Raw genomic sequence first — 15,673 nt, forward strand, 5'->3', positions numbered from 1 at the left:
TGTAGATATTTTGCTATTTTTTTATTAGAATCCTGAAAAGTATCAGTTTTGGACATAATATAAGGTTTCCACCCGACAGAGACGATATGACTGATGCTACAAGCTCACATACAAGCTGTGAGTTTAAATATCAGCTATTTTTACAAGATTTTATTATTGTAAGTATATTTTGATGTAAATATATGTCAAAGTAAAATTCTGAATGCAGGACTTGTACTTGTAAAAGAGTATACTTATACAGTGGCAATGCTATGTTAGTGGAAACCCCTGTGGTATTGGGGGAGAGAACTCTCCTTGTGACTGGTACCTAGTCTCCTGCTGTGTGATGCTGGACATGTCTCTCCGCCTCCCGGACTCATCCATCACGGTAAGAGTGAATGGCAGGCCAGGCAGTAGCGTGAGTGCAACGGAGGAAGGCTGCTCCCCCCAATCTTCTCTCAGGACTCACTTGGCAATCAGCACCAAGTCCCTCTCCCTCAGCGGAGAATGGAGACCTTGTGTTCAGCACCTCCGGATGCTGCTGGGCAAATACAACGCAACTCTTATCTCTGCGGTGTAGTAAATTAGAAGAATGTTAACCACATGAGCCTATAACGTCTCTATTTCTTGGGGGCGAACATCCGGTCAAAATAGCCCATCTACAGTAAAACCTCATAGAAGCTTTGCAGATCAGGCTATTTTTGGCGAAGAGAGACCATACTGCCGTATTGCCGTACTGTTTGCAGCGTGTTAGTAAAGTCTCACTCTGCCTAGTGTAGCCATACTCTGTGTGGAGTTTGCATGTTGTCCCCGTGTAATAAAATAATGTATTCCTTCCATGTGCTACGTTCTACCAGGGAAACCTATCAGGTGATGAGAGGCGGCCTGCTCACTCCTCATGCATTGAAGGAAGCATGAGCTCAGTTCGGACCGGGGCTCTTCCCAGGTTGGCAGGGGGAAAGTAGCGCCCAGGATTACAGTTTAGGCAATTGGCACTGGGTGAAAAATGGCTTACAGTCCAGTCAACTAAGTATAGTGTAGCTAGGGTTTAAGTGGTTATAGAGTATAGCAACAACTGCAAAGAAGACGTTGTGATATATCTAATCCAAAATAGTGGTCCACAATTTAGACTCCATAATATGTGATATTTGTAATGGCAAAATAATATACTGTAAAAAGCAGTATGAATCTGCAAATCTGAGAGATAAAAACATCAAATTTATTTGCATGTTATGTACAACAAAGCGGAACGATACACAATTGACACAAATAGTTCCAGCTGGCAAAAGATATAGGCTATATGAGGCAGACATGGTCAAGTAGCAAGGTAACAGTACAAAACATGAAACAAGGAGCCGCGCCCGCCCATTAACTACAGAGTTTGGTCGCCTCGTATTCCACAGAGTTTGGTTGTCTGGCGCTGAATGCCTGGAGGGCAGTGAGTATCCGGGTCACGTCTGCGCTGGGCAGTTTGAGCCTGTGCCGGAGCAGACAGGCGAACAGGTCCACGGGTTGAGCCCCTGGCGGCGAGAGGCGGTTGACCCTGTAGCGCAGCTCCACCAGCTGCAGCAGGGCCGAGTCCTGTGATCCCTGAGTGTACGGGTAGTCCAGCTGCAGGATCAGATCCTGGATCGCTTCCGGGTCAAAGTGCATGCTATATCCAAACAACTGCATGCTGTTGACCTTCATGTAGCCCATGTTGTTGCCGGGCCCCGGGGCTTCCTGGGGCTCCGGGTATGCGGTGGCGTTCCTGTTTGGCCCCACCACCGTCGTCGCCGCCGCCCCGGGGTCCCTCGTGCGGCCCCTCAGGTAGAAATGAACAGTCTCGAAAAAGCTCTTCCACCTGTTGCCCAGAGTCAGCGTCCAGTTATAGCAGTGCAAGGGGATGTCCAGCTTGGTCCTTTCCCAGTCGGGGTAGCCATGCTGGCCTATGGGCATTATCCAGCTCTCTGAGTGGCTCCCGCCGAACGGATTGACGAACACCGACAGCGCCGGCTCCATGGTGCTATTTTTGGTGAGGCACACCTGCAGCGCCACGCCCAGGAGCATGTGCACGCGGTTGGACTTGACCCTGTTGCTCTTGAGCGCCAGCAGCATGCGCTTCCGCCACGCCGGGTCGAACCAGGCGTTGAGGCGCACGTCATTGCTGACGAACACGGCGTGCAGGGCGATGCGGGGGTCGCGCCGCTGGAGCAGGAAGCGCAGCTCGAGGTCCTGCAGGTCCCGGTCGCTCTCCAAGCCCAGGTAGGGGTCCGTGGGGTCGGGCACGGCGGGGCGGCAGGTTCCCTGCGCCAGGGTGAAGCCGGGGTTGCAGCCGGAGCAACGGGTGCGGTTCTCCGCGGAGCAGGAGGCACAGCGAGGGCCCTCGCCGACGGAGCAAGGAATGATGCCCTGGCACGGCGGGTAGTGGTACGGACAGGAGCAGCTCCGCGTCTCTTGGCTGTACACCCCGATCTGGTTGTTTTCACTGCAGTACAGGATGGACAGGATGAAGTTCAGCCAGAAGCGCTGACGCCTGTGGGCAAACAAATGGCAAATCAGTTAGCTCCTTCCCCTCGGGTTTCTGACTTCCTGCCATATTGGGAGAGAAGAGACACATCATTTACTGTTGGTTGAATTTTTGGTCCTCATTATCTTTTCATGAATGTACAGTCGAATGAATGAATGCTCTGCCAAATCAGATTGCTAACGACGCATCCTTTCAAGTGGTGACTAAATTGCTCCTCCACTGTTGCCAATGGAGCTCAGAAGCTCAGCTGTTGTTAGCGGCGCCAAATCAGATGAAAATAAACTTTTTTAATCTCACCAAATCCCGTTGAGTGGGCAGATGGGTTACAATGGGTGAATGAGAGCCAAACACATGCACACTCACGCAGGCACATTCACGCACGCATGCACACACACACACACACACACACACACACACACACACACACACAAACACACACTATATTTCTCTCACCATTTATTCCATGTCTTGCATCACGATCTTCTCTATTCCTTCTCCTCCATATATTATGGCACAGTAACTACCCAATAAAGACGCAATTGCTTCGAGAACACCCCCTCCCAAAAAAATAACTTTTCAATATTGTTCCACGGGAATACGGAAGGGGGTAAAGGTGGACTTATCTAATAATTCTAAAGCGCCATCAAGATGCCTTTTATGGGCGAAGGAGGTGTGATAAAGACGTGTAATTGGATTGCAGACGGGGGCAGCCTTTGACTGCGGGGCTGATGGATCGTGTCATTTACTTAATTTCCATCGAGAAATAAGCTATCAAAGTAGAGTGTTCAAGGGAGAGGGATGAATCAGAAGGAAGTTATGATCAAACTGACCTCCGATAGGCTATAGGGAAGTTAAGCCAGTTTAGGCGGGAACTCCTTTTGGTGTTGCTTTAGCTATTTTAAAATAGCAGATCTACAAGCTCATAGCTCACCACCGAGTGGCGCGCTACGAGCTTGTAGGCCTGCTATTTTTGAAAAATTGAAGAACGACTGACATAGAAACATAGCTTTTTCAGAAAAATTTCATTTTCAAACAGACATTTTTAGAATCTGATCTCGGGTCAGAATGGGTTAACTGAGAATCCAGGTAGGAGTAGCACTGAAACAGCTGCCGTAAACAGTAAAGAAAGAATGCTGTTTATTCATGTGTTCAGCAGAGCAGTCATTGCATTTGTACACTCTCTGAGTTACAGACCCTTAAGGGTCAATTTGTACACTGGAGTTACAGACCTTTAAGGGTCAATTTGTACAGTTACATACCCTTAACCCTCTAAGACCCTTCACAATAATGAATAAAACATGTTCTAGACATTCTAATGATCACAAAAAAACATATATTACAATTATTTTACCTACTTTTATTAGGGTAAAGGTCAAAAGTCTTAGGTTAAAAAAATGTTAAATTGCACAGAGTCCAGACATTTTTTATTTGTGTGAATTTCAGCCTCTGTGGGGGGTATTTATATGCAAATATGACCAATGGCATTGCAATGAACATCACTGATGACGTTTAGGTGAAAAAAGAACAGAAAAAAATAATAATTTAGTAATTAATTAAAATAAAATTGTTGCTAAAAAGCAACGCTGGGTCTTAGAGGGTTAAGGGTCCATTTTGGTTGGTAACTATCAATCAATTAGCTGGGGACCTCCTGGAGCCCCCTCAATGACTCCTGAGCATCCCCTGAGAAACCGGCAGCACATCAAAGAATTGTGTAGCGCTGCAGGTCACAAACCTGGAAATAAACTACCTGCGAAACTCTAAAAGTTGACTCGTCAGACAAGCTATTTTAGATGCGACATTAATTGTAATGCGTTAGCCGCGGGTGCTGCCATCGCAGTGAAAATGCCAGTGTGTCGCGTTGGGTCCAACAACGGTTTCTGTTTGTATTTCCCCCTGTGGAATGCAAAAATAACCCCACCCCACCTCCCTCCTGTCAGCACAAAGACTAGCTGTTCTCCAATTTTCGCAAAAAGTGCCTTCCTTCCCGCTCCACTGCCTTTCTTACAAGTGCCTGCCGCATAAATCATCTTCATAATTATAAAGTTTTTTCGGGGATCACCCTGGGTTAACTGCTACCTCTGCCCTCCATAAGCAGTGCACTACCCAACCCCCTTCTTCCCACCTCCCCTCGCTTTATCACCTCTCTCTCTGCAGGACTATTTTGGGCTGTGTTCGGCATCTCTTGCTCAGGCTGAAGAGCTTGTTAGCCGTGCGGTGTGCCTTGGTGAATAGCTGGCTGCTGGCGGTCTCTAGCTGTCTGTAGCGCTGGAGCAGGTAGCTGTCCATTCGCCATAAGTGCTCGACGACAGATGTGTTTACGGCGTAATGGGTTGGCAGCTTCCCCACGAAGCTTTGGAACTCCACTGGGAAAGACAGAAAGCATATGGATAAAGTGAAACTGTTGTTGGCCAGGGAGCTGTGTGGGGTAGAAGACATGCCATGTTGTTGGCCAGGGAGCTGTGTGGGGTAGAAGACATGCCAGGGAGCTGCGGGTAGAAGACATGCCATGCACAAATATGTGACTATTATTTCAATGTTGTTTTCTTTTCTTTTCCCTGAGAAAGTTAAACTGAGCAAACAGAATAAACAGCCACAACAGTGAAGAAAGTGTGTACGCGTTTCTAAAGATGTGTTATTGTTTGTGTTTCCTTATCAGAACAGCATTTCTTATCGGATACATTGTTTCTTATCGGCATCTTCTAGGACAAACATTTTGTCAGCTCTAACAAGGGATGATTTGTTGCCGTCTGGCAGAAAAAAATCTTTCAAAAAACGAATGCCCTGGCCTTGGACGGTTGGTGTAGCGGCCCGGGCACCATAGGCAATGCTGTAATGAGCCCGACGACCTTTTCTGTGTGTCAGTCCCCATTTCCTGTCAGACTACTGACAATCAGTAAATCAGTAAAAGATAAATATATATATAAAAAAAGGTTTGACTGTTGAAAACAGCCGATCTTATAAGCCCACAACGCATTGCGGTGTGACGCATGGTGAGCTTGTGGATCTGCAAGATTTTTAACAATTTTGTGATGTTTAGTTTTTTTTGTAAATCTTCGGCCTGTGGCTTGTGATTAAATAACTATCGTTGCTGTCAGTCGGAAACCTTGTATGTCCATCCTTTTTTATCATCAACATTTTTAAATAGTGAAAACGGACACAACGCATTGTAATGTGATGCACTGTGAGTTTCTAGATCGGCTATTGCAAACTCTGAGAGTTTCAGACCTGTAAGGGTCCACTCAGTACAGACCTGTCCATTTGGTTCTATTTGTACACTCTCAGAGTTACAGACCTGTCCATTTGGTTCTATTTGTACACTCTCAGAGTTACAGACCTGTCCATTTGGTTCTATTTGTACACTCTCAGAGTTACAGACCTGTCCATTTGGTTCTATTTGTACACTCTCAGAGTTACAGACCTGTCCATTTGGTTCTATTTGTACACTCTCAGAGTTACAGACCTGTCCATTTGGTTCTATTTGTACACTCTCAGAGTTACAGACCTGTCCATTTGGTTCTATTTGTACACTCTCAGGCCCCTTTTCCACCGGTTGTTTCCCATTGGGAAACGGTTCAGTTCTTTTTGGTTCTTAGTCCATGAGCCAGAGCTCCAAAATTGGAACGTTAATTATGAATTGAGTGTGCAAAACCACACCTATTAGATTGTTATCACCATGAAACTTCCCCAATTGAGTACTTACACGAAGACAATGATTTATTGTATTACAAATTTTACATTTTTAAATATGTAAATGAGGCATTATGTAGGAAAATATGCGAAATAATCCGAAAATATGAAAAAGCTACTACTGTGGAATGTATTAATTTATTTGTATTGGTCCATTTGGAACCCTCTCAATGAATACTGAGGGTCCCTGGATCACACCTTTGAGAGCCACTGCTTTAAATAAATACATAACTAATATAGAGTATTTGTATTTGATGAAATGTAGGAGCATTTGTTGTTATAGATCTTAATTTTCAATTCAAACCGTGACCCGCAATTTTGTTTCCGCACCCGCACGACACATGTATGCGCACGCATGAGACAATGAGACATGCACACGCATGAGACATGCACATGCACATGCTCTTTTGGGGAATTCAGAATATGGTCAGCCTAGTTTATCTAGTTCTACGTTTATCAAGTAAAGTCTTTGTCTAGTGTTAAGTCTCCCGAGTTCCTTGTTTGGAGTTGGGTACCTGGGCCAACTCCATTTCCTGACACGGATAGCATTTGTGACAAAAGAATGCAGTAATGATATCAAGAACAAAAACATATAGTAACATAGTGTTCAATTAGGAGGAGAGTCAAAATAATCCTCGTTGTTATAGGTGAAAATGATCATAGCCTTGTATATACCATACATGTTGCAAGCTGTTACGTGTTCCACAAGGAAAATGCAGAAGGCTTCTTGTGCAGGAGGGAAACATATCCAGCAGATATAAACACTAACAGCATATACAATCACAGTTCCGTGTGCATGGTTAAAGTGGGATGCTTAAAGAAAAGCACAGCAATTTAAAAGCAGCGGGTACTGAGTCACCATCTCTTTCCGTTTGATGGAGTCATTCCAGGAGCCCACAGCTATCATTCAAATAGAAGATTATGCCGTTCGGAGCGCTAGTCTAACCAAGTAAACAAGAACCCATGTGGATTAAACGGAAGCTTTTAGCAAAAGCTCTATATTTACGATATGAAAAGCATGCATCTGTGACCTAAACCAGTGGTTCTCAATCAGTGGTCCGGGGACCACCAGTGGTCCTTGAGGAGGTTCCAGTTGGTCCCCCAGATAAATGATGGAGAGTTGGTAACCAAATGGACCCTTATTAGATCTGTAAGTCTTGAGAGTGTAATTGGCCCATTTGGTTTCATGTTACACGCTCATGTACAAGAACTGTTATTTTGATCAATGGTTTGCCTTTTGTCTCTCCTATGGTACCACGTCAATACAGCATGGACTTGTGTCCTATTGTACGGAATATCTCCACCAAAACCTGTCGGTCTGTTTGTGTGTGTGCGTAGGTGCGTGCATGTGTGCGTGCGTGGTTCAGAACAACCACTCACCAGATTCCTGAAACTCCCGGTTGGTTTGTGACAAGGCCTCTCGGACGCGCAGCAGGCTGCTCTCCAGGGCGTGCAGGTCCGTGCGAGGACAGTTGCACTGGGGGAAGCCGGTGCTGCACTGGCACCAGCAGTCACCCGCCCGGCACACAAACTGGCCCTCCGAATTACAGCCGATGTAGTTGAGGGCAGCCTGGACGAAGCGGCTCCGCAGGTAGCCAGGCAGGATGACCTGTAGGCCTGTGGGGACAATGACACACACGCAGACTTGACTCACTCGTTACGAATAATATATAGATCTATAGTATTTAAACACACACTCCACACGCACGCATGCGCACACACAGACACAGACACACAGACATACACACACACAGGCAGTTGACACTTTGTATAGATTTGCTGTCGGGTGGAAACCTTGTTACGTCCAAATCCGTTATTTCTCAGGATTCAAACTCAAAACTAAAACGTAGCAGATCTACACGCTCAAAACGTGTCGCACCGTGACACGTTTTGCACATGATGATCTGCTATGACAAAGTAGGGCATTAATTTACCATGAAAATAATAAAACATTGAAATATGAAGATATGAGGTTTCTGCCCGACAGTAACGATATTAAGATCACACACACAAATATATACATGCACACAAAATGCATATATACACACTCACGCATGCATGTGCACGGACACAAAAATAGATAATTATACTCATATACTATGGCGTGCACACGTACAGTACTGTACATGTATATGAAATTATGAATATGCCAACTAGGAACCATGCACACAGCACTTTCATGCACCTCAAACTGTGCTATGATTACTATACATACTTTGCTGTTCTTCTCTTTCAAAACGTATAACCTTTTTGCACTTGTGTATTACACAAGATCTAACAAATCTCTTGAATCTTGAAAACCTATAGGGTTTAGTGTTTACAGGCATATGTTTTATGATATGCTTGCACAATCCTAAATGCACATTGCACACTAGGGCAATTTCCAACTTTTAGCAGAGCAGAAGAGTTCAACCACTACACTTGGTTTTGTCTGCTGTTGCCGTGGCTGCCTTCATCTTGTGAATAAAATCACATCAAATACAATCCCTACAAAGTGGTAGATAATACTTTCTGCCTCGAGACGTTTCTGTATTCTGCTTGTTCTGCAATCATGCCTAGAACAAAACATGAAGCTTGCTAGAATATTTGGAGCAAACACAAAAACAGGAGGGGAAAAAAAGAAAGACAACCCCATATATATATATATATATATATATATATAACAGCCTTATTTGTTCTCATGCCGACTTCTAGATCAGCAAAGCGAGTGGCTGCACTGTAGGTATGGTCTGACAACATAGCCGTTGTAAGTACAGTAATTAGTACAGTATGTGCATCGCAGGAGATCAGAGGAACTCCTGCAGTCTGCAACACCGTTGGTCTTCAAAAGGTGGTCTGGGGCCGTAGGGGGCCCCTCAGAGATACTACAGGGGAGGTAGCCTAATCTTTGGGTGATAGGAACACTTGAACCCAGTAGCAAACTGAAGAATTGTCTGAAATGGAGCCCAATGTCCAAGCACTTTTTTTGTAACTTTTTGAGCGGTGCCTCCGCTCCAATATGCAGCTATGTATGTATGGCCATCTGTATTTCGTACCTTGTAGGTGAACCTTGTTCTCTGGGCTGTGCACCAGCACAGAGCTCACAGAGTCCAGGTTATCATAGTTGCTGCATCCAAGAGGCCCAGTTCTGGTTTCGGTCACCTGTGAACAAATAATTATATCAAAGATTATGCTAATATGCAAAGTTTCAAGGGTCCCCCCTCCCCCCTGTATTTTCTTTTGGTAAGATTTATTCGCTAACGTCAATATTTATAAATAACTCATGTGTGACAGGGGCCTGCTATCTTTGCGTACATATTCACAAATATTTCTTTGTGTGCAAAACACATGCAGTCAGAGTTCAATCTTTGCTTTATACACAGTTGAGCTATGAGTAAATGTGATAAATCATTCAGTTTAATGTATATACTCGCACAGTATACGTAGGCCTATATCGATTCTATTCATGTCAATCATTATGTACTGTAGCCTACAGTACACAGCTGCTTTTTGAAAGAATGTTGAAGTAATAAGACACTAAGTAAGTAATATTAAAATACTGCACAATTGGAGGGCCTCTCATTATTCTTTAATACATTATATCTATTTTATAACATTATTAAACATAATCTACAGTATGCTTGAGACTATGTAGAGTAAACTCTAGTCTACAGTCTCAAGCATGTAGACTCTACATACAGTATAGTCTCAAACAATGAAACTAATGAACAACTAATGATTTTTTAAGAAATGAAAGAAGAATTTGATAACAATTTGCCCACGGCCCAAAATTTGGTCCCGACCAACTGTTTGGGAACAGTATTCGTATCCTTATTGACCCTGTGGTCTCGGCAGAAACAGTTCTGTTTCCCAGTGTACAAAATCAGTTGTCAGGAGAGTGAATAAGAACTTTTATGAAGTCCCGGAACACTCAGCCAAGAGAGTTGGCAGGAGAGTTATCTTTTATCATGGGAGGAGTAGCCTAATGCTTAAAGGTTATTCATAACATTTATATGAAAACGATTAACAACACTAAAATAAAGAATACATCCACGAGGGCATTTGCTTTTGTTGAGTAAGGAACTTTCCCCCTGAATACATTCTTGGATGTGTTGTAATGTTGCCAATCTGGGAACCCCTTTAGTAAAAAGACGATGATGATTATTATTATTATTATTATTTATTTTTTCTATGTTTTCCATCTTATAGACACAAATCAGAGATCATAATAAAGAATCAACGTTTTGTGGCAGAATTTCCGTCTATTGCATGTTTAATTGATATTGTCCTGTGTTGTCGTGCCTTGAAAATAGCAGATCTACAAGCCCACAGTGAAGCAAAGGTGCTATTTTCTGCACCCAACACCAGTAGTGTAGTACAGATCCTAAGCTATAACCGTGTACCACTGTCTATACTGTACAAATATGTCATGCATGTATTGTTTTTACACTCATTGACCCCAGCTCGTAATACATTTGAAACGAATGTGGTATTCGTCTTACAAATTGTACGGCTTGCAGAGTATCACCACAGAAACATATCAACATCTCCTTTGGACTGAATAATTCAGTGGTGATTCTGGGGTAGAAATCAACAACCCCACACTGCTGATTAATCTCCAACCCCTACACATCCAACAGCCATAAAACCTTGTGGAGTTCGCAAACCATAATGTGCTTGGCAGCAACTCATACCTTAGGCCAGCATAAATTTATGCTGAACAACTTGCCTTCCATTTCTCATTGAAACTCCATTGCCATATGTCTTTTAATGAATGGATACTGTATATAACAGCTGGTGATCAACAGCCCTCACAATGTATTACCCCCCCACCCCCTTCTCCCCCGTTTCACTGTCATATCTCTCTCTCTCTCTCTCTCTCTCTCTCTCTCTCTCTCTCTCTCTCTCTGAACTCAACACTACAACATGGTTTCCAAATGACAGTCAGCTTGCCTGCAAATGAATGGAAGGACCTCTACGATCCATCAGGCTGACGCAGAGCCATCAGAACAGATTCTCAGTTACTGTAGCCGCCCACTTGTCTTCATCAATGGCTACTCACAGCGGCAGAGAGCTACGTATGTCCTCTAAATTGATAATTTTTTTGCAATACACACATCAACAGCCATCAAATATTATGTTGACAACATAGTCGACTGGTGGTTTACGCAGGTGGGCGATTCAAAGACGTATGTGTTCAGTTCTTTCGCTTTCTCCATCTTGCGAATGTATTATATTTGCTTACAGTACACAGAAAATGTCTGCACTTGCAGAAATGCAGTTTCTTCGGAACAATTTCAGTTTGCTTCTAATACTCTTGACGAATGAGCAAATACAGTAAGAGGCATCGCTCACTTAAAGGGTACAATAGATATGCAGTGCTGTATGTGCAGTGCGGTATGGAACATTTGAATAATGTCTGATTCAAAGGCTGAAAAATCCCCTCTCGCATCCGTAGTGCTCAGGAGGTGAAACTACCCCTTGCTTGTACATACAAATCTTTTGTTTTTATGGTAAGACATTAAATTGGGGAAAGAAAAGCTAAATTAAAAAACTCCATCAAAGACTATTTGCTGTTTCAGAGAAACTGGGGACGGGAAAGATGGGAAAATACAAAAGAATTAAACAAAACAAAACAACTATTCTTCCATACATTTCCCCTCCCAAACCAAACACATTGCACAGATAGGTGGTGCAATAAAGAATCCCTCAACAAAGGCAGCTAAACTTAAAGCAATGGTCCTTCTTCAAATAAAGAATAAAGAGAGGAGGAGGAAGACAAAGCAGCACTGAGAGGAACAAGCAACAATTATACATGAGCACCATTAGCAGCTTTTCCCTTCAAGACAGATTACGCATAATTTCCACACAGCTGTGTGAGATAGGCAATATTCCCCTCTACTTTGTACGGCAGGAAAGCGCATTCATTTAACAGATTCATCTTAATGATCATTTTTTAATTACCTGCTGTAAAGCGTGATTAAAAAGTACCTGAAAAGCACTCTATGAATAAAATATGTTATTATTATCATCGCAGTCAAGCAACTGAATTGAATTAAATATTGTCTGTGTATTTCCTGGTACGCAATAAGGAAGCCTCTTTTAAATCCATAAAAGTTTAATTCTTTCAAGTAACGTACTCGAGGCAACTTCCGTGCGGCAAAACACAAACGGAAGGAGATAGCGGAGATCTACCATCCAAATGGATGGAATGAATGTTAACGGAACACACCGCTGTGTGGAAATGACTTACAACAAGCTCACTATGCGTTGCATTATGAGTAACTAGTAACTAAAGTTGTCAAATAATTGTAGTGGAGTAAATGTACAATATTTGCCTCTGAAATGTAGTGAAGTAGAAGTAAAAGTACAGACAATTTGATATACTCAATTACAAATACCTCAAAATTTTACTTAAGCAGTATGTACTTAATTGTAGCAATACTTGCAATAATGAACGTACTTAATTGCAGTAATTGTACTTAAACAGTAAAGTAAATGTACTTAGTATTACTTTCCACCACTAGCTGAATCAGAACCAGCCATCAGATGGCTTCATTGAAGTCCACATACCCGTATGGCGGTGGATGCTATCTGGAGGTGGTGAAGCCTGCGCAGCGTGCTCTCTCTGTCTGTGAAGTAGGAGGCAGCCAGCTGGTGGAGGGCCTCTAGGGTCACTGGCCCCGTGCCATTCAAGTTGCTGTTGGTGCCACCGGGATCGGCCCCTGAGAAGGAGGGCTCCTGGCCTCGGATCAGCTTCCGCTTGTCCACAAATATGGTGAGAGACTCCTCCCCTGGGTGACAGATAGAGGAAGCACAGCTGGGCGATTAACTCCAAAACTCACAAATATATCACCCTGGGCAAGACCTAAGCTGAAAAGACTATCAGCGGATGTTGCGGGATTTTAGCGGAAGTGAAATCGTTGATGCTTTACAAATCAGTTTACATTATCCGCGAATGAAACAAGTGTTGTGATTGGTCGGGAAAATATCGTATCCGGGGGAAATACATTTGACGGCTGATCCGGAGGATACAACCGCCGATAGCTTCTCTGCCTTAGGTTGTGACCAGGCTTTTCTTTTCGCAGATAAGTAAGCCTGGGACTGAGGCTACAAATATATTGGCACCGACATTTTGCACCTGTAACCTCCACATTATTTTTTTACTCGAACTACAAATGTGAAAGCCTTGCCTGCATGAATAAGAGTTTCACTTACCCGTAATTGTGTTGTGGTGATAAAGTTGATTGATTGATTGATTGATTGACCGACTTAATCTTGCTCATCAAATAATTGAGAAGCAGGTTTTTTATATACGTAACTTTTTTATTTCCTAGGCCTATCTATACATCCACATTTATCAACTAAATCGATGCATCTGATTAACCCCTTAAGCTCATTTTTAATTGTACAATGGTGGCTCGTGTGAAAATAGCCGATCTACAAGCTGCATTTTCATTCATTGATCACAGGCACAAATAAAAGTTTGACATAATGGTAATATTGAGGTAATATCGTCCGGCCCTAAGAGGAAGTGAACAAGCTAACAATCTGTGACGGAGCAGCACGCTAATCACGGTTCATTAGGATCTTCCTCAGGCCTCATTCACACGTACCAAACACCAATCAAGCAATGTTTGGTCGTTTTATTGGGCCAACACAATGCTTTTCCAATGGGAGTCACATGGTTTGATCAAACATTTGTGTTTGATTGCTGATTGCTCCCCCCTCATCAAACAAAAATGTTTGGTCAAACCATGTGACTCCCATTGGAAATGTATTGGAGCAGCAATCAGACATCGCACACGGACCGAACATTTGTTGTGTAGGTGTGTACGAAGCCTCAGACAGGTTGGAAGAACGCAGGAGTGATTAAGTGCTGTCCATCCTGTAGGGTGGAGGGTTATTCATTCAGTGTTTGATTAGGCAAAACAAATGTGTATCAGGCTTTTCATTTCAGTTCATTGATCAGACCCCTTTGTTTATAACACAATTAATTCATAATAGGGGCTGAACGATTTGGGAAGAACATCTAATTGCGTTTACTTTTCTTTTTTTTCAGACCAATATTGCAGATATTTGGATTAGTTTTTGATGTATTGCTCGGCCGTAATGGAGAACCTGAGTGCTGATTTTCAAACTTAAATACATTACATTTCATGCATTCCTTTTATAATGGGCTGCAAACAATTACCACAATCACAGCATGAAAAGCAATCAGCAGCAGCCAAACAATCACATTGTGTGATGATTTTTATAATTGGATGTTTAGAAATAATAGCTTGCAGATCGGCTATTTCCGCACAACACCGTTGTACAAGTGGTTAATCAGACTAATTGATTTAGTTGATTATACGAAAAATGAAATGTAATTAACCAATGAAAATGATTAACAACAGATTGAGAACACAGATTGAGAATACAACTACTGTACATTTGACCCATCAGAACACAGGTTCAATTATTAACAACAGATTGAGAACACAGTATACATACAACGACAGTACATTGGACCCATCGGAACACAGGTTCTTGTATGTTTCCATTTCCTGGAAAGTAGTGGTTTTGGACATACCAGATTTCCACCCGACAGTGACATGGCGCATGTCTCCGGGGAGCGTCCCTTAAGGGAATTCTATTGCTTTGATGTAGGTCGAATCACAAATACCAAGGCTTTGTTACCGCTACAAATAACTTCTTGCGCTCTTCTAAATGTCAGTGATCTGATCTTTTCTTCTCTGTCAAAAGCGAAATTTAAATAAAGTCATCCGAGTAAAGGTTTCACAGGTTCCTCTGATAAAAAAAAAAGAAAAATGCAATTAAACTATTAAATCTGTGTTGAGAAAGAAGGAGAGAGAGAAGAAATTAATCCGGTGATAGAATACCTTTAGAAATTAGAGTTCCTTTGAAGGTGTGTTTTTTTCTTCAGACACTTCTATAGAGGGAATCATCTGAGTCAGGGACAATTCTTAACCAACCACTTCCGGCTTACACGATTCTTCTTACGACAATGCAACATGCCTTTTATTTTTTATTTTAGACAGACCACAAGCCAGGTGTCTCCATGTGTGTCACATGCAGATGGATGGGCATAGATTAAGATTATAGGTTTGGCGATATGGAGAAGTTGGAGAAAATGTTCATAAAATAACTGAACTTGAGGTTAAATGTGAACACTAGGAGGTGGCAATTGCCATCTCCTGATACTCCAAATGACGGGATAGTGTTTCCTTAAGGTTAAGGTTAGGCATAATGTTTGTGAAGTTCAATGTTAGGGCTGCGATTCTCAAACTATGGGTCGCAACTTGCAACCCAAAGTGTGCTTGCGGGGAGGTGCCATTGGGGTCGCCACAGCTCTGCCTCCAACACAGAGTCGGAGAACAAGTAGAAACACAACACACACAAGCCCTATATGCTGAGGCAGAACCGTTCAAAAACAATTTACTCAATATGAGCCACCCCCTCATATTGAACATAGTAAATTGTTTTTTATAACGCTTAAAAGAGCAGAAAAGATTC

The 15,673-nt window shown here is 42.8% G+C and overlaps 1 protein-coding gene across 2 annotated transcripts in view; it reads right to left on the minus strand.

Moving 5' to 3' along the window:
- Nucleotides 1-1,214: 1,214 nt before the first annotated feature.
- Nucleotides 1,215-15,673, minus strand: part of LOC308325517 (BMP/retinoic acid-inducible neural-specific protein 3-like) — a 25,264-nt gene continuing 10,805 nt past the window's right edge. For both annotated transcript variants that reach the window (XM_080778033.1, XM_080778034.1), the window contains exons 4-8: nucleotides 12,728-12,948; nucleotides 9,211-9,316; nucleotides 7,556-7,792; nucleotides 4,629-4,851; nucleotides 1,215-2,494 (exon numbers count right to left, since the gene is read on the minus strand). In XM_080778033.1, coding sequence (XP_080634159.1) covers nucleotides 1,348-2,494; nucleotides 4,629-4,851; nucleotides 7,556-7,792; nucleotides 9,211-9,316; nucleotides 12,728-12,948 — 1,934 coding nt within the window. In that variant the 3' untranslated portion in view covers nucleotides 1,215-1,347. The remainder of the gene's footprint in view (nucleotides 2,495-4,628; nucleotides 4,852-7,555; nucleotides 7,793-9,210; nucleotides 9,317-12,727; nucleotides 12,949-15,673) is intronic.

This window comes from Protomyctophum bolini (genome assembly GCF_963924005.1).
Source record: "Protomyctophum bolini genome assembly, chromosome: 12".
In the NCBI taxonomy this organism is placed as follows: domain Eukaryota; kingdom Metazoa; phylum Chordata; class Actinopteri; order Myctophiformes; family Myctophidae; genus Protomyctophum; species Protomyctophum bolini.